This window comes from Eptatretus burgeri, chromosome 9 (assembly GCF_056783735.1).
Source record: "Eptatretus burgeri isolate ZD-2024b chromosome 9, Ebu_testis_v1, whole genome shotgun sequence".
In the NCBI taxonomy this organism is placed as follows: domain Eukaryota; kingdom Metazoa; phylum Chordata; class Myxini; order Myxiniformes; family Myxinidae; genus Eptatretus; species Eptatretus burgeri.
This window is the reverse complement of record NC_140969.1, coordinates 52639093-52658830: the sequence shown is the minus strand read 5'-3', so window position 1 is coordinate 52658830 and position 19738 is coordinate 52639093. Positions and strand designations below refer to the sequence as shown.

Sequence of the window (19738 nt, the reverse complement as noted above, 5' to 3'; positions counted from 1 at the left end):
TCTGCAGGCACTGTATGTATAGCAACATGGCAGGCTTGGAAGAAACAGTGAGACTGGAATGAAGATGATGGTGAAGTGAGCAGGTGAAGTTATAAACGTCCTCTTGAAAGAGGGGCATTCGAGGGCAGCATCAATAAATGGCTCAGACATTGCAAGAGATAAAGTGCTGCAAGGAAAGGACTCAGGAGGGAGAATCCAAAAAATAAATAAGTAACACTGCCTGACATGGCCAAGGATGGGTGCTCTGTTAGCCAGCGTTGAATAGAAGTTTGCTGCAGACTTTCTTTGTGGATGTTCAAAGTGTCCCCAGAAGCGATAAAGATTGCATTTTGCCATGACTCCATTAAATAACGTAACCAGAAGGTTGGAAAAAGGTTTCAGATGTGTGTCCTAGCTATAAAGTAAACAACTCCAATTGATGAAGGTAGCTGCAATTATCAAGGAAATATTTGCGTGGAAGAAGAAGAGCCTGCAAAGCCAAAGATACCGAGCAATAGCCAATAAATCACGAAAGTTTTCATGCAGAGGCACGAGCATGTTAGACATGGATGTATTAAACCCAAAGTAACAAATTGTTCAGGGAGCCTGGTGTGTGAAGACTCGCCCAATGACGCAGACATTACCGGCTCACAGCACACTTCATGCTCCCATACATATAGTGTAATAAGTACCTTCTGCACCATGAGGAGATGAGGGCTTGTGCAGGACAATACTAGCCGCCCTCAAACCACAGACACAGGCAAGAATATAAGACTCGCCAAAGCTTCCGGTGAGACTACGTCGTTCCATGAGAAAGATCTTTGCCAAGGGCCAAGGCACAAAAACGTGCAAATATATTGCCAATCCACTTATTACGTGCGGCATTATGAAAATGTGGCATACAGTTTCACTTTGCTTCTCGGTTCACTTTGGATGGTGTCAAACAGTAGACAGGTTTCCCTGTGAGCTCTGCATTTAAATTTTTTTTACCTTGCTAATCCTGCCTGAAGGCATAAACAAACACCTGTCCAAAGGACATGCTTGAGCTTGCACACCAAGCTGGCGTTGAATTGGCACGAGGAACGTCACAGCTTCTGTCCCAAAGGCCCCAGCTTCTGTTCTGTTCTGGTCATTGGTATGATCTCCATTTTTTATTCCATCAAAACAAGTGTTGGTAGCTGTGTATTTTACAGGTACGCATAAAGGAGGTGTCATTCAAAGGTAAGACTCAGAGGAGATAGTTTTATTATTGTTTTTTTTTTGCAAAACATGGATCATCATAAATGGACTTGCACAAAAGCTTCTTTCTTTTCGAGCACACATACATCTGAGCCGTTCGGTGCTCGGAATGATTTGGAAATTACTTAAATCTGAATAACCACGTGTACTGCAGCATTGCCATGCGGGGGCGCTGCAACATCAGACAAACTAGTCATTAGAGAGGTGGTTAAGCTGACTGTCCCACCTGCAATGTGAGGGTGGAAGATCTCATTGGAAATTCCATCAAACAGGAAAAGGTAAACTCAGTGTTTCCTCCATGTTGGTTGAACCTCGGGGCGATCATATTATTTCACAAGCACTGAGACCCTCCAACATCGAAGATAATGGTTCAACGTCGACGTGAACATATGAAAATAATATTTCAATCCGAACGTTTCGTGCCTTGAGTGTCGACCCTCAGCATTGGTCAAACCACTGTGGGTAAAATCAAGATGGCGTCCAACTCAGTCGTGTGTTGTCGAACAGATGTGCATTAATTCAGAAATTATTTGTGCATGAAAATGTCAAACGAGTCGAAGTTCACACGAGACCGTGTGCACATTTTGTGTTGCACGACTCTTATGTAGTCGTGTTAAAATGGTGCAGTGACTTCAAAAATAGCTGTAAATTAATGAGCAATCTTGAGCATTAAGCATTGTCACACGGAACCAAATGCTGTCACTCGGGCGGGAAAAAAAATTAAAGTGTATGACAACTGATTTTGAATGAATGTCGGATTCCTGAAAAGTATAGCTCCTCCACGAGAGCCTCGACTTTGGACGTAGAAAAGATAAAAAAAAAAAAATTGCAAAATAATTGGGGATGTCATTGTTGAAAGTGTGGGGAAAGAAAATCATTCAATCTCACAGAAAATCCAATGCAACAGAGCTCCTGCACCGCCACCCGAGGGAGGACGATTTCTTGAAGAATATCTTAGAATATCGTGAGATCGGGGCCATCATTTCATGCCAAAGCGAAAACGGGCAAGCATAAAGTGGAGCCATTCTTGATTCACACCATACACGTAAAATAAATTTGAATTGAAGGTGAAACTCATCAGACAGAAAGCTTATGGCAAGGGTGAGTATAATTAATGCGAAATTGCTTGAATGTGGGGAGAAACAAAACCATCAATGTACAATACGATAGGGACGTGTTACATAATGAAGTGAGACAAGCAATACAAAGATGACAGGCAGGTAAGTCATTTTGAAGCATGACCTTACTCCGTGATAATGCTGGCCTTCATACAGCACATGTGACCACAACCATTATAGCTGAGATAACACCCACATCGTCCCACTATACAATCTGGACTTGTCACCTTGTGATTTTCGACTCTTTGCACCACTCAAAGAACATGTGAGTGGCTTTAAGTTTACTTTGGAAGGAGGAAGGAAATTTGGAAGGAGGATGGATTGGGGTGAGGTCATGGGGTTAAGGAGTGGAGAAAAGATCATGGTTTTGGATTGGGGACGATCTGAGATGGTGGTGAACAACTGTCTTGAAGACCTGGAGGAAATAATGAGATTGAAACGGATATGGAAGTTGATTCCACATGCAGGAAAAAAAAAAGAGGAACAAATGAGTGGAGGTGAGCAGTGAGCCTGGATTTATGTAGATTCACCTGAAGGGGGTTGATGGTGGGCTGTGTGTGCTCTGCAGAAACCTGGGGGGGGGATGGTTGGGAGGGGTTGGGGGGGAGACAAAGCACGGAAAGAGCAGATGGTGCAAGACCAGAAAGGTGGCGATAGAAGACAGAGGCCACCAACCTGTCTGCGATGGCGAAGTGATAGGTCCAAAAGCAGCTCCATCTTGGGAGATTCCAATAATCTTGAAGGCCTTGGTTTCCATGATGTCAAGCTGAGGACTTTAAATCACACACTCTCACTATGTCTCTCCGAAAGGACCGTCTGTAAATCCCCCCAATCGACTTTCTCAACAATCCTCTTGAAGAAGTCCTTCCATTCAAACTTCTTGGTCTCATGATATGCCATGATCTTTCCTGGGAAAGCCACATTTCCAAGCTGGCCTCCAAAGCTGGTTGCTGACTAGGCATCCTCCGTCGTGCAAAGTCCTTCCTCGGCCCACCTGAGCTCCTGACCACGTACAAAGCTTTCATCCGCAGCCTGATGGAGTACTGCTCTCCCCTCTGGGCTGGTGCTCCCGCCTCTCACCTTTCTCGGCTTCACGATGTGGAAACCAAGGCATTTAGGATCATTGGTATCTCCTGCGGTGAGGCCAAGTCTTTGGGCCTCTCACTCTCTCACCGTAGGCAGGTCGGTGCTCTTTCTATCTTCGACCGTGTCTCCTATCCAGTCTCCCCACCGCTCTGTCTGCGATATGTCTCCCCTATATTTCCGCTCAAGGTCTGCCAGCAACCCCCTTCTCGTAAAACTACCAAAATCACGAATCACTGTTCAATTTCACTCTTTCATTCCTCTTTTTCCCACCTTTGGAATATACTCCCACACTCTCTTCAATCCCACTCTTCCCTCCAGGTCTTCAAAACAGCTGTTCACCACCACCTCTTACCATACCCCATCCAAAACCACGATCTTTTCTACCCCCACTAATTCACCCAAATCCACCACCTTCAATCAAATTCCCTGCTTTCCTTTCTGAAGTCCCTGTGGTGTCCATCTTGTATACCCCATGTTCTCCGCCCCATCCCTCTCCCTTCAACAGATCTCCCAATGTCACTGCTCCCCGCTGTTTTGTCCTTCCCTCTCCCACCCCTCTTGTCTTCTCCCCCCCCCCCCGTTGTGCATTGTTTGTTTGCTCTCATACGAGCCTTGACAATGTGCACCAAAAAAAAGGAAAAAAAGATACAAGATGTGAGGCAGAGGAGAACAGTACTCCATCAAGCTGTGGATGAAGGCCTTGTAGATGGATAGTTCAGGTGTGCCAAGGAAGGACTTTCTATGATGGAGGATGCCGAGTCGCCGATTGCCTTTGGAGGCCAACTTTGAAATGTGGTTTGCCCAAGAAAGATCATGGTTGATAGTGAGACCCAGGAGATTGAATGATTGAACTTCAAGAGGATTGTCAAGAAAGTATATATATATATATATATATATATATATATATATATATATATATATATATATATATATATATATATATATATATATATATATATATATATATATATATATATATATATATATATATATATATATGAGGGTTTGCCAGACCGGAGAGAGAGATAGTGAGAGTGTGAGATTTTTGAGGATTGAAAGACATATTCCAAGTGTTATACCAGCTTGTGTTTTTTTTCCAAGGTCTGAAGAGGAGGAAGAGGCTGCAGCCTGCCTGTCTGAAGGATGAGGGATGTCATGACAGAGGGTGGAGTCATCAGCAAATAGACAAAGAGATCACTGATGAAGATCAGGAATTGGGACTGGGCCACTGAACACTGTCTTGGGGCACTCAAGCTTTGACAGGGAGAGGAGATGAAAGAATTATGTTGAGTGCCACACGTTGGCTACGAGAGTAGAGGAAGTCAGTAAGCCATGTGTGGAGTTGACCTTGGAGCCATAGGCAGAGAGTTTGAAGAGCAAGGCATGATGCCTGACTGTATCAAAAGCATGAGATCTGTCCAGAGAGACGGCCCTGATCTCATGTCTGACATTGAGGGCCTCCATCCATTGTTGGGTGAGTCGAAGCAGCATATCCAAGGTGGAGTGACTTGGTCTGAAACCAAATTGGTAAATCTGAGATGAGGTCATTGGAGAAAATGAAAGATTTCATATCAACTGCGATGATGGATGCCATGACCATGCCGATGATTGGAAGTTAGTTGATAGGTTGTAGTTCAGGGGATCACTTAATTTTTTTATGTTATGTAGTAATGTTGGCAGATTTCCTCGTCGATGGAAAATGACCGCGTGAAATTACAAGGTGAAAAATTACCCCCGTGTGGGGGTGACGGTCATCTCTAAAATACCACAAGTTCTCAATGTTCAGTTATGACCAAAGACTACTGCGCAGTTTGGTTAAAGATGACTCGGCATTTTGGCCGAGTATATATATACACAAGGTCAGGCATGACCATATAAATATACAAGGTCAGCTGCTATGCAATGACACCATTCACTAACTTTTACCATGCCCAGTAGAGAACATATAGCCTCCTGAAGGTAGGGCAGTTTTTGCAAACTTTGAAGTCACGTGACGCAAAAACGAAAGCGAAATTCGAAAATCTGTCCCGACCAAATTTAGATATTGTCCCATACATTCATATGCCACAATCAAATTCAAGATCGCTTGAGAAATGTAGGAGGAGATCGATTTTGAAAATCGTCATTTTCACATTTTTTGTCAACTTTGAAGTCACGTGACACGAAAACGAAAGCGAATATCGAAAATCTGGCCCAACCAAATTTAGATATTGTCCCATAGATTCATATGCTGCAATCAAATTCAAGATCGCTTGAGAAATGGCGGAGGAGATAGAATTTGAAAATCATCATTTTCGCAACTTCAAAGGCCTCGTGACCTTGACCTTGACCTTTGGTGAACTTGAAAGTCATACCATCGTGTACGTCTCATCGACCTCTATCAGGATCACTAATAACCAGATCTCCTGCTTCAACTTCATTGTGAACGGACGGACGGACGGATCGAAGGACATCGACACCCATATTATTAGATCATGCTCGAAGAGATGACCTAAAAAGGCAGAGAGAGTTGTGTAATATCAGCAGAGCAGGTTTTTAGGACACGCGAGCTGATGCCGTCCAGTCCAGAAGCAGTCAGGTTGAAACCTTCTCAGGTGTAAAACACACATAGTCAATGAGCAGTTGGGTAGAACACAGAAGAATGGGTACCATGAGTGATGGGTTGGGGACATAAGATTTGGGAGGAAACAGAATTGAGGCATTTAGCCTTCTCACGAACGGAGTCAACTGTAGTGCCATTTGAAGGGATGGAAAGGGGGAATACTCCAGAGATAGCCTTAAGAAGGTCCCACCAGGTTTTGAGGAGGGAGACAAGTTTGAAAGTTCATTTTTGAGTTTGGACAGATGTTTTCTGGCTCTCGTGAGTGTAAGAACACTTGTTGATAACTTTTTTGAATGCAATGAGATTGTCTTTGATCGGATTAGCCTTACAGGAAGAGAAGGCAAGTTGTTTCAGAGAAGGGTAGGATAATTGAAGATAAGATTGGATGAATCTGTGCATGAGAAAGAGCAGGCTTCTGTGGAAGAATCCCCAAGATGAGTTCACCTCAGGGGCAGTAGATGTGGGAGAACAGTCCTGAAGAGAGATGGCCGTTTACAGTCCCTGACAATCTGCCCGAGTGAAATGCCACACTCAGGGGCATTGAGGCAGCTTTCTTTGACTAGCCAGAGAGATGTTGACTTTCACAACTAGTTCAGTGAACCTCAGATCAGATGAAACAGATCAGATGAAACAGATCAGATGGCTCAGATTTCCCCATTTAAACTCAGCCTAAGACTACAGTCATTTCATCGTGAACTTTGTCATACAAAGTTTCTGATCTCAAACACTTGCATTAACACAACTAGCTCCCAAATCAGCTGTAACTAAACACACGCGCACTTCCACCCATTGTGATGTCAATGATGATGTATTTTTAACAACCTGTGCCACATCATGCCTAGTGTTGGCTTAATGGTTAGGGTGGTGGGCTTGAGATCCAAGGGTCCCGAGTTCAAATCCCATTTTATTGTTGAATTAATAACAGGTAGGGTTAAGTCAGCCTGTCATCCTTCCGAGGTCAGCAAAATCAGTACCAGTTTGCTGGGATGATTGAGCCATTTGAGTATCCTGCATCGGAGTGGCGACCAATCCACGATTGTGCCCAATAGCCCAGGAGATTGCTTCGGCAGCACCAACGCTCTATCCAGAGTATGTATGGTTCCAATGGATTTGGATTTTTTTGGGATGCCACGTCGGTACCAAAAGTCAGAGAGAAATGACCAAACATGGACATACGTTTCTGCCTTCCAGTGAGGTGGACAAGAGGTAATGCTTTTAGAGCTGTGAGGTGTCTTCTCTCATATTCTCTGTAAACCTGGGCAAGTTCCTGGGCAGTAGCAGGATGAGGTGATGTCCCCCAGTTGGAGTGGCGGTGAGTTCATTCCTCGGAGTAGTTGTCTCTCATCACTCGATATGTAGTGATTTGTCAAAGCCCACAGGGCAGAAATTGGTGCATGGGCTTGGGGTAGCGATTGGTAGAAGGCCAGGAGCAGAGACCGCTCTGTGGTTGTTTGGGGAAGAATGGAGTAATAAATGGACAGAGGTGGCTGTTTTTCTCCAGCAGTGCATTTCTCCACTGCTGTGCATTTAAACTTTAAACCCTGCTTACAGCATTGTGTACTTCTCCAGCCATCGTCCTTCTGACCCGATGATTCCTCTCCAACCTGGTATCTGTACCTGTGGCCATCTTCGTTTCTCGCTTGCCACATGTTCTGCTATGGTCAATGGCCCATCCTTTGAACAATTCCCAGGTCGTGTGTGTGTGTGTGTGTGTGTGTGTGTGTGTGTGTGTGTGTGTGTGTGTGTGTGTGTGTGTGTGTGTGTTTTGCCAAGGACGGGGGAGCAGAGCGTGGTGGGGCGAGGGGGGTACTGTATTATTTCTCGTGGTTCCATTGCATGCAAGTTGTTCTGTATATCATGTTCTTGTATAATAAATTGGTTATTTATTTTACAACGAACAATATACCTCGTGTTGCTGCCATTTTGGTGAGTGAACAATTGGCTTCCTTTGGGGTCCCTGGATACTTAAATTATTATCACTTTGTTTGATAAACAGTACATTACTAGCTGGACCAGTTCACAGGCCTTTGTCAAACACTTGATACAGACTTGTGAGGAGAAGCTTTAGTTTGATCATCTTTGGGGTGAGTCTAGGTCCCAGCGTGTAGTGGTCGCTGTCAGGAGTGGTTGTGTCATGCCTGGATGTCGCCATCCAAGTGACAGTACAAATACAAAATACATATCCACGTTTACATACATATACGTATATACATACAATAAACGTCTTAACCAGATTTGTCCTCATCCGTCAACCAAGCAATATTACTTTACAATGTACTGTGCAACAATATAATGGGTAAAATAACATCAAGATGTCTGCATATGAGGTATTGCATTTCAAAGGATCAAGAAGATAGAGGGCCAGCATCAGGAAGACTAACTTATATCAGTCCAGTCTTGTTGCATTGTCAATTCGATCAATTTGAAGACACACAAGTGGGAAAACTAACAAGTTATAAAACGAATTACCGTAGTTCGTGACAGGTTTCACCTCTTAACCACATTAGACAAGTAAAATAGTACAGAAGATTGGCGAGAAATTCTGCACCTACAGAGCACAGAAAGCATTCAAATGTAATTGGCACAAGCATTATTGGAAAGGGTTAACTGCTGTACTACAGATATTAAAAAAAAAAAATAAATTAGTAAACCTTTGTCGTTATTAAACAAATTCTGCAGCATCGCAGCGTTCAAATGTAGCAGGTGGGTTTACGTTTATGATGGAACTGGGAGACTTGGAAAAAGAAACTGAACTAGCAGTTATTCTGTCGTCAGAGGCAAAAAAGGATGTGGATGTGCTTAGAGAGAGTTAGGCAAGTACAATTAATTTCAAAGGTGGAGACTCGAGAAGAACCGTTGCTGATTAAGAAAGCCGTTTCCACGGCGATGTATGCTCAACGCAAGCCATGAAGCTAGCCACGGAAGCCGATTAACATAGCGACAAATAGTGGATCCCGAGTGAAAGAAATACCAAGCCGAAGGTTTGTGCACAAAATACTAATGGAAAAATTTTAAATACAGCCTGCTTTAGAATTCACAGGCGGATCTGAGGCTAACAATACACAGAGGAATGTGTCCGCTGGCATTTTCAAAAGCACACTTCATTCCAAGCAATATTGGGAAACTCAAGGTGCATGCGCATAAACATCAATCAGTGCTTACCTCTCCATCAGATTTTATGTACACCGTCGGGACCACCTTCACAAAGTATTGGAACATCACCGAATCTGCAAAAGATGACATGCAAATTTTGGAGATGAAAAATAATTGTGTGTTTGGTTCTGGAATATCATTTATCTGGACTTTTAAAGTCTTGTTTAAAATTCATTTTGTCAGTAGTGTTGAAGGGAACAAATATTTATGCGTGAATGGAGGAGAGATTCACGCAGGTACATGTTGGGGGGGGGGGAGAGGGGGGAGTTGTGAATATGCAAACAGATATGAAAGATTACACATATTACCACTGTGGGTCTGTGCGTCATAGATGAAACCAACACCTGAGACTGGGTCTGCTACGTCCTGCTTGGTGCGAAAGCGGTGGAGTTGTGTTTTTCTTTGAGTAATGAATCACAACCACCCCAACCAAATAGTGTGTCAATATATAGGTATGTATAGGTGTGCGTGTGTGTGTGTGTGTGTGTGTGTGTGTGTGTGTGTGTGTGTGTGTGTGTGTGTGTGCGTGTGTGTGTGTGTGTGTGTGTGTGTGTCGAGTAGATTTGTGTAGGTATATGTATGTAGGTGCATGTGTAGATGTGTGCATGCAAGTACCCAAATAGCATCTCTTAATATGAAAGGTAAATGTGTACCTCTGTGCCACACTAGCACTTGCTGCATAGATATTGACCAACAGTGCATACCTGCCACACATCCACGTCGCATATACGTCCATTACAAAGTCGTTGGTGTTTAAGAATGGGAAAGGAGACATTGAAATTAAATCGCAACTTCTGGCTTCGTTACAATCTCAGAAAAAAAACAAATCTGTTCACTGTTAAAAGCAGTGTTATCTGCTAAAACTGAAACCCACGACATCAATCAGACGACAGAAGCTTTCGAATCATTACTGTGCAGAAAGAAAGTCCACACCCCCTTTCAAAATTTTCACCTTTTGTTGCATTGTAGCCTGGAAATAAATTACATTAAATCAGACTTTTTCCACCTTTATTTGCACATCGTAACCCAAAACTTCCAAGTGAAAAACAAACACAAATTTCAGAAAATTAATTAAAAATATAACACTAGAATATCTTGGTTGAATAAATGTCCATCACCCCCCACCCCCCCCCCCCACCGAGTTAATACTTGGTGAAAGCACCCTTGACAGCAATTACAGCTGTGAGTCTGTTGGGATAGGTCTCTACCAACTTTGCACACCTTAATTGGGCAATATTTGCCAATTCTTCTGTACAAATCCGTTCAAGCTCAGTCAAGTTGCGTGGGGAGTGTTGATGGACAGCAATCTTCAAGTTATGCCACAGATTTTCGATTGGATTTAGGTGGGGGCTCTGACTGCGCCACTCGAGGACATTTATCTTTTTGTTCCTTAGCTGATCCAGTGTAGCTTTGGCTGTGTGCTTCGGGTCATTGTCATGCTGAAAGGTGAACTTCCGTTCCAATTTCAGCTTTCTTGCAGAGGGCAGCAGGTTTTCCTCTCGAATTTTTTCTGTATTTTGCTCCATCCAGTTTCTCTTCTATCCTGACAAGTGCCCCAGTCCCAGCTGATCAGAAACATCTCCACAACATGATGCGGCCGCCACCATGCTTCACAGTAGGGATGGTGTTCTTTAGGTGATGTGCTGTGTTGGATTTGTGCCAAACGTAGCGTTTTGCATTTCGGCCAAAAAGTTCCATCTTGGGTTCATCAGACCACAAAACGTTTTACCACATGACTTCCGAATGTGAGAGTGTTTTTTTTTTTTGCATTCCTCAAATGGGACTAAAGGTGGCCTTTTTTGAGTTGAGTGCTTGGGATATTGTTGTCACATGCACACAGTGACCAGTCTTTGTCATAAAGTCCTATAGCTCTTTCAAAGTTGCCAATGGCCTCTTATCAGTCTCCTCGTTGCTTGGTCATCCAGTCTGGATGGATAGCTTGATATAGGCATGGTCTTGCAGGTGGTGCCATACACCTTCCTCTTCTTCATGATTGTGTTGACTATGCTCCAAGGGATATTCAACGCCGTTTAAATATTTTTATACCCATCCCATGATCTGTGCCTTTGCACAACTTTATCCCAGAGGTCTTTTGAAAACTCTTTGGTGCTCACGGTTGAGTCTTTGCTGTGAAATGCTCTACCCAGCAGAGGAAACCTACAGGAACAGCTGATTTTATTCTGAATATATTTTTATTCGTATATTTATAGTCACAATGACAGGGTCGCTAACTCAGTGTACACAAGAAGCTATATAAGGTAAGCCCTTTTCTGTTTCGCACCCAACCTGGGTTCCTCTACAGTTGCAGACATTTTGTTATGGTGTTGGTGGTGCGCGTTTATTTCTATGCTGTCAGTGACGACTCGCCAATAAACAATGAAACCGGTTTGGCGGCTGATGGGGATGTGCAGCATTGGGATTCTCATGCATCTGCTACTTGTGAATGTCTGTAGCACAATGGATAGAAAAAACAGTGGATAAACAACAAATGGGTCACCACAGCACAATGGCAGGGGCTACAGTCGAACAAATTATTAGTGGATGTCTGAAGTTCAGGAGTGGAAAACAGAGACCATGAGATGGCTGTGCACAGCAGACTTGAAATCATGAAGGAAGGAGCTCAGGAGAACAGACTGGGGAAGAATTCCACAGGTGAGGAAAGAGGGGAATGAAGAATAGAGCTGAGTGCCAAGATGAGAATTGGGTGGAGTTTTCAAGAATAGGTTTCTGGTGGAAAGTGTACAGTCTGGAAAGCCAGGAGCTAGGCTTCGAGGTGAGAGCGTATGAATAGAGGCTGAAAAAAAAATCACCAACCTCATTACGGCGAGAGCTTTTAGTTGACCCTGAGGCTCAGCTTCCTGGTGTACGAGGTTCAAAATGACACAAAGGGCCTTATATTCCCTTGGGGAGGGAAAGATAGGCAGGAGCAGCACTGGTCCAATGTGGACTCACACATTCCATGACACTCTGGATGAAGACATTGTACACTGTTACAAGGTGGGAATGGCAGCGTAAGATGGACTTGGTCCTGTAGATAATTCGGAGGCGATGGGCAGCTTTTGAGACTGGGTTGGAGATCTGTCCAAGCCAGGTTATAATTGAGAGTGAGCATCAGGGGGCTCCAGAGACAGTAAATCTCCCAAGGACTGACCACACAAATACATTGGGGGAGTTACCTTCCAGTTTTTATGGAGGGACCAGTGAGAATATTCTGCCAGTGAGAAAAGAGCTCTTTCTGACATTGAAAGACATGTTCCAGAGAGCTGAGTTGTTGCTTATTTTCTTCAGATCAGCAGAGAGGAATTCAACTGCAGAATCCCTGGTGTGGAGGTGTTAAACTATACTGCTTAGCCTGAGATCAATTTTTTTTCCAAAGCAAACCAATGATTGTTAAGCAAATGGGATATCTGGTTGCTACACTCCGAAGGAACCTTGATAGCATTATCTGACAGTTTAGAAATAAGGGCAGGGTGTCAAACAGAATCAAATGCATGGGAGATGTCACGTGAAATGGCCCTGACACCTGCTTCGATATTTTTGGCTCTCCATCCATTGATGACATCACAGAAGCAGCATGCCCAAGGTGGAATGACCTGAGTGAAAGCCAAACTAACAGTCAGAGACTTTCAGAAGAGATATAAGCCTGATGTTGGCTTAGTGATTAGGGTGGCTGGTTTGGGATCTTAGGGTCCTGAGTTTGAGACGAAGACAGAGATGCTTTTTGAGGTCTGATGCAATTCTTGATTCCATTACTTTGCATATAATGATGAGAACGTGGACAGTCTATAGTTTAAAAGCTCAGTTTTGCCACCATTCCTATGAAGTGAGGTAATGCTGGAAATTTTTCACGATGCAGGAAGCAGCACTTGAAAATGACCTGGAAAGAGCAGAAAAAGAGGATAAACAGGAAGATTATCAGTGTTTGAGTATTAGAGTATGACTGCTCTCAATAACAGGAGTGGCGAAGGAGACCGAGAGACACAAGGATTTTCTTCCACCTTGGCAGGAGGGATGTTAACAGGCCATGTGATGTTTTCAGTGAAGAGGTGTTCAATGTGTACAGGAAGAGGGGGATGTGAGGGACCTTGACATTTTCTGCAAAGACAAAGTTAAGGCAGTCAGACTTCACATTCATCATGTCCATTGTGGGCAAATCTTTTCAAAGAAAAAAAGAGGAAGAGCAGGTACTAGAGATTGACTTGACCAACTATCCCCATAGTTTTGTGGATGGCGAAAGGCCTGCAGAATACAAAGTACTCAAGAGATACTTTGCACTCCGGTGTTATGAGAAACTATTTCCTTTGACCTGGTTGACCTGTATAAGTACTGTATTTCTGTTGTTTGACATAAACTTTTGTAATTTCACAGAATGCCTTACCAATATCGTTAGATATTGGTTAATGGTTAGAATGTCCGCTTTGAGTCTGGAAGGTCAGTGGTTTGAATCCCGGCCGAGTCGTACTACTTTTAAAATGGTACATGTTGCTTCCTTGCTCGACACTCAGGATTTAAAAAAGAAAGAGCAAGGACAAACAACAATAGTGCAGGCTTTTTGGGCCTGATGGCCTCCTCCTGCATCGAAGTACCTTGTAAAGATACTCAAAATATTCGTATGATTATTAGGGTACCCTGTGAGTACAGGGTACCCTATTGTTTTTCTTCTGTTTATTATTACGCATTATTATTATTTTTCTTCCGCCGTAAATTTGCAAAATTTCCAATTTTTTTCGCTTTAAATGCCATTTTCTCAGAAATGGTAAGACCAATCGACACAAAATTTTCACCAAATATGTATCATTTTTGATAGCATACATAATTGATAATTGTGACGTCATAGGTCACGTGATACGGGTGCCATCTTGAAAAAACAGATAAACTTTGGACCTCTGTATCTCGGAAACCTTCTAGGGTAAAAAAATTTCGCTTGATACATTTTAACAAGCTCCCTCTCGGGAATACGTGTGATTTTTCCTGACGTCATCAGTGAAGAGGTATCCCAGTAAAAATTCGTCAAGTAGAACGCCACATGGCAAAAATTTGAAATTTGAGCGTCATCTACACAAAAATTCATCATAGAAAAAAAAAATTTTGACGTCATCGGTGACGTAATTCGGCCGCCATCTTGTTTTTTAGTGTTTTTTTTTTTAATCTTCTTCTCCAGAAAGGCTGTGCAGATTGAGGCGAAACTTTACACGCACATTCTCCCTGAGGTTCTCTTTCAAGTTTGTTAATTTGTTGTTGATACGTCACATGGTTTGGCAGCCATCTTGAAAAAACCCTAAAACCTTCAAACATCTTCTTCTCCAGAAGCGCTGGTCCAATGAAGGTGAGATTTCAGAACTATATTCGTGACATGTATGTGATGCACGTTTGTTAATTTCAAAGTGATAGGTCACATGGTTTGGCCGCCATGTTGGATTTAAGAGAAATATTAAATTATGTTTTCTCTGGTATTTCATAAGCCATCGAAGCGAAAATTTGCAAGTGCCTTCCTCCCTCAAGTCTGCATACATGGTAAAAAAATTTTTACCTCAGAAGTCACATGGTTTGGCGGCCATCTTGGATAGAAAAATAGACTTTATCCGATTTACATGAAACTTCACACACTTGTTCGGGTCGACGAGGGAAAGCAGAATTTAAACTTATGATAACATAGGTCACAAGGTTCGGCAGCCATCTTGGATTGAAAATGAATAAATTTTAAAAATCTTCTTCTCCAGAAGGGCAAGACAGATGAAGACGAAACTTCACACATATATTCCCCATGAGGTCCTTTCTCAAGTTTGTTAATTTCTTCTTGATCTGTCACATGGTTTGGCGGCCATCTTGAAAAAACCCTAAAACCTTCAAACATCTTCTCCAGAAGCGCTGGTCGGATGAAGGCCAGATTTCAGAACTATATTCGGGACACGTAGGCGATATAAGTTTGTTAATTTCGAATTGATAAGTCACACAGTTTGGCCGCCATATTGGATTTAAGAAAAATATTAAATAATGTTTTCTCTGGAACCGCTTAACCTAACGAATCGAAAGTTTGCAATTATCATCTACCATCGTGTGTGCACGCATGGTAAATATTATGATGTCACACGTCACATGGTTTGGCGGCCATATTGGATAGAAAAACGCACTTTTACCGATTAACACGAAACTTCACAAACGTGTTCCAATACCGAGTTGGAAGCAGAATGTAAATTTGTGATGTCATAGGTCACATGGTTCGTCAGCCATATTGGATTGAAAAATAATATCTTAAAACGTCTTTTTCTCTGAAACGACTGAACAGATCCAGGCGAAACTCCACCACTATGACCGCCTCTCCATGACGAATAAAAAGTTCTCACCCCCTTTTGAGGTACGACGCAACGTTTGGCAGCCATAGTGGATTGAAGGAAAAATATTAATTAATGTTTACTCTGGAACTACTGCATCAATAAATGTGAAACATCACCGTTATGGTGGAACAGTCATGCGGAATGAGGGTTTGAAATTTCAACGGGATCGGGCCCAGGGTTTGGCAGCCATGTTGGTTTTAAGAAAAATATTAAATAATGTTTTCTCTGGAACTGCTTAACCTTGCGAAGCGAAAATTTGCACTTATCGTCTCCGATCGTGTTTGCACATGTGGTGAAAATTATGACATCACAAGTCACATGGTTTGGCCGCCATATTGGATTGAAGGATAAATATTAATTAATGTTTACTCTGGAACCGCTGCTTCTATATATACGAAACTTCACATTTGTAATTTAGCCGACATGCGAAACAAACGTTTAAAATTTCAACCTGATCGGTCACGCGGTTTGGCAGCCAGAATTATTTAATTATTTGAATCTGTTTGCCAGTAATAAGGAAAATGAACGCTTTGTGCTGCCCAGTTCGTTACTCGTCTGTTCCGCGCCCTCTCGAAGCAGGCCTGTGTTTGTATCACTATTAAACAATGTTTTCTCTGGCACCGCTTATCCTTTCAATGCGAAAATTGCGACTATGATTTAAGCCTCACGTTGTGTCAAAGGCGGACGGACTGGGTACCCGGTCATCACTGCCAGCAGTTATAAAGTGGCAGTTCTAGTTATTAATTATTATTCTTTCAAGTGTGGTCGTAAATCATAAATACAAAGATACAATGCATGCTCTGCAAATGGGGGCGTTTGGACCAGCGTGTACAGGTCAACCTTTAGTACATCATTTTGTTTAAATTACAATTCCTGCACCATTAATGACAATAATGCAACGATCTGATCATGACGGCAAGTCCATACTCCTTCCAAAGAGTCGGTGTTACCAAATGTGTAATGGCAAGGGAAAACACTGGGTAGTTTGCCATTGCCTTCCCAGCAGCATTAGTCATCATGGCAGGAACACGATAATACCCACTTACTCTAGGCGAGACACCGTGAGATTTTAACCATCCACCAGCAATCATTGCAAGTTAAACGGGTCCATGGCTTAACTCCCCATTAGATTGATGGCACCTGCCTGTGAAGCACCATTAAGACAGTTTATAGTCGAGTCGGGAATCAAACTGAGACTAGACAGCTCAAAGATAAGTAAGGTTCCCTCAAAGATAAGTAAGGTACCTCTGAGCTATTCTGCCAATCTTATCACAGCTTTGTATAATCACCTAAAACTTTCCTTTGTTGTCATTGTGTTTTGAAACGAGTTATATTTTCAATCGTTTAAAGAAAGGCTCCACAACTGACCCTGAAGCCGCTGAACATGGACAACTCCACGGCTTGATGGGTTATCAAACAACCGCGGACACCGGCAAAAGTAATTACACCGAGCAGGGTCCTCATGTCCACAGCCACGTTAACTACTCGTTAGTATGACGTGAGCTGAGGTCCACGCCCTCATCGTGCACCCAAGTACATATTACTGCCGAGCGGAACAGTGGCTGCAGTACTGGCTAATGCTAGGTTCCCACTGTCGTGCGATCCGTTACGAACGCCACAATTGGCCATTCGTAGCTGATCATGGAATTTCTCTGAAAGCTGTTCTCACTATCACGATGCGCGGCACGATTGAAATCGTGGTCTCAAAGAGTGTGGTGTTTGTCTTGTCTAAGATTGATCCCGATCACCACGATTAGGAAGCACGATTAGATGCGATCTGTCGCGCTTTGTTACGATGCAATACGATCTGATATGATGATCCCAATTGACAATTGATCGTAGAAAAATTTTGAACCGTTCAAAATTTTTCTACGATTAACACGATTGCCACGACTGACCTCAAGATCTGATAAGATCTGATAGGATCACCACGATTAGTCCACGATTATGACCACGATTTAAATCGTGCCACGCATCGTGATAGTGGGAACCCAGCATAACCTGCGGAGCCAATTCGAAGAACAAAACCTTCCTGTCTATTATTTACACACTTTGCCAGACCAATGAAGGAAAAGGCACGAACGAGGCAGGAACAAACATGAAGGGATTATTTAACAAGCAAGGCAATCAATAAAGCAAGTACTTATTGCAAGCAAAAGACACAGAAGAGCAGACTTACCCCTAGTACTATCCCTTTAGAAAGACGTACTTAGACAAAAGACATATGGCCATCGTTCAATCTGGGAAGAAAGGAGACAAGAAGAACTTAGGAGAAAGAAGCAGAACAGAGTGTGGGGGGAAATCCTCTCTTACCTCACGCAACCATGCAGGGTTACGCCGGGCCAAATATCATGAGGGGGGGGGGGTTAGGATGGGAAAGATGGGCAATGGAGTGTCATCAGCTTGTCAGGATCAGGTTGGAAGCACGTCATAAGTGTGTATGCATGCAGCTGTGTGACACCCCAGGAACTGCACCGTGCTCTTAGGTCATGGGCTGCTCGCTTTCAGCCCTCACACGACTTGTTCCTGTGCCTCGTATCCCAGCGCAGCTGGGTTCAGTACGACTGGCACTGACAGACAATCTCAAACAGGCAGTCCAAAACACTCACGGCAGCCTTCGTGTATCAAAAACAGGTGTCAACAACATACACAAACACTCCTTGTATTCCGTCTCTGGAGTATCGATGAACAGCGGTTTCTGATGCCTCAACAGTCCCTCGGGCATCAACAACCGCAGCAGCCCCCCAGGGAATCAATAGCAGCAGTTTCAAATGCGTTTGCGTTTCATTTCTTAAAGCGGCTTCAGATGGGCATGGTTTGGAGGGGGTAAACATCGCGCGAGCATCTTCCTCATTGGTACATGAACGGCAGGGGTGGATATGGCGAGCGAGCAGCGCAAAATCCCATGTCATTCTGTGATGACGGCCACACACATCCCCACCCCTCCTTTCACATGCCCAAGGCAATGACGAGAGCCCCCGCTCCCTCTCTCGTGCGCAAGCGTTCCATTGTACAATGCGTACTGTATCGGGTATGTGAGATACATTGTACTTCACTGCGTATGGGAAAAGCGTTGTACTGGACTTTGTTTCGTACTTAAAAAGCATTGTACTGCGTGACGAACGTGGAAGTGCAGGGAAAGAAGAATGGAGGAGGGCAATCTGATCGGCACGAAAGATTAATAGTCTCTAATTGTGAGGGACAAATGAACAGATGGCGAATAATAAAAGAGCGATTGTCGAATGAACGGATGCTTAATTGGGACTAATAAAAGAATGAGTGGATTTGAGTGGTGAGGAAGATAGATGCACTGAAGGATGACAATAAACATGTTGGGTTGAAATAAAGACCAACGGGAGGAAAGAGGTGTTATTGAATTGAGGTTTGGTGAAGCGGATTATTGGTGGATTGAGAAAGGCAGAGCGGAGATTGTTTCTGTATCCCCGGTGTGATTATCTCCTTTCAGTCTTTCTCATCAATCCAACATCTGTCCATTCCAGCAAACAGTGGATACAGAAAATATCGCATCGGCCCAACCAGAGCCCCAACCTAAATCCAAATGAAAAAATCTGTGCCATGACTTGAAGATTGCCGTCCATCAACACTCCCCACGCAACTTGACTGAGCTTGAACAGTTTTCCACAGAAGAATGGGCAAATATTGCCCAATCAAGGTGTGCAAAGTTGGTAGAGACCTTTCCCAACAGACTCACCGCTGTAATTGCTGTCAAAGGTGCTTCCACCAAGTATTAACTCAGGGGTGGAGGAGGGGGGTGCAGGTAGGGGTGGACACTTATCTGACCAAGATATTCTAGTTTCGTATTTTTTATTAATTTTCTGAAATTTGTCGAATTTGTTTTTTTACTTGGAAGTTGTGGGTCACGATGTGTAAATATAGATGGGAAAAATCTGATTTAATGCAATTTAATTCCAGGCTGTAAGGCAACAAAAGTTATTTTGAAAGGGGGTGTACACTTTCTACAGGAACTGTACATACATATACATATACATCACATCACAGCACATCAGTGGAGTTAATATTTCCAACCAAAACCTTTGATCACACTCCAAAATCAAGCTGAACCTTAACTAACACAGAGTACTTTAGCATCGCAATAGTAACAGGAAAATAAATTACACCTGCCACAGGCTAAACCTTTGGCAGGAAGTTCCACACTTCTTGCATGTCTAAGAGGCACAAGAGGGCGCAAACAATCCTCGGAAAAG

The 19738-nt window shown here is 43.2% G+C and overlaps 1 protein-coding gene across 4 annotated transcripts in view; it reads right to left on the bottom strand.

Annotated features, from left to right (window-relative positions):
• Positions 1–19738, bottom strand: part of ERGIC3 (ERGIC and golgi 3) — a 107699-nt gene that overhangs the window by 20168 nt on the left and 67793 nt on the right. For 3 of the 4 annotated variants that reach the window (XM_085895170.1, XM_085895171.1, XM_085895173.1), the window contains one exon: positions 9187–9251. In XM_085895170.1, the coding sequence (XP_085751296.1) occupies positions 9187–9251 (65 nt within the window). Of the gene's footprint in view, positions 1–9186; positions 9252–12832; positions 13055–13175; positions 13273–19738 lie in introns of those variants that run through there. The other variant, XM_085895172.1, reaches the window with a different exon arrangement.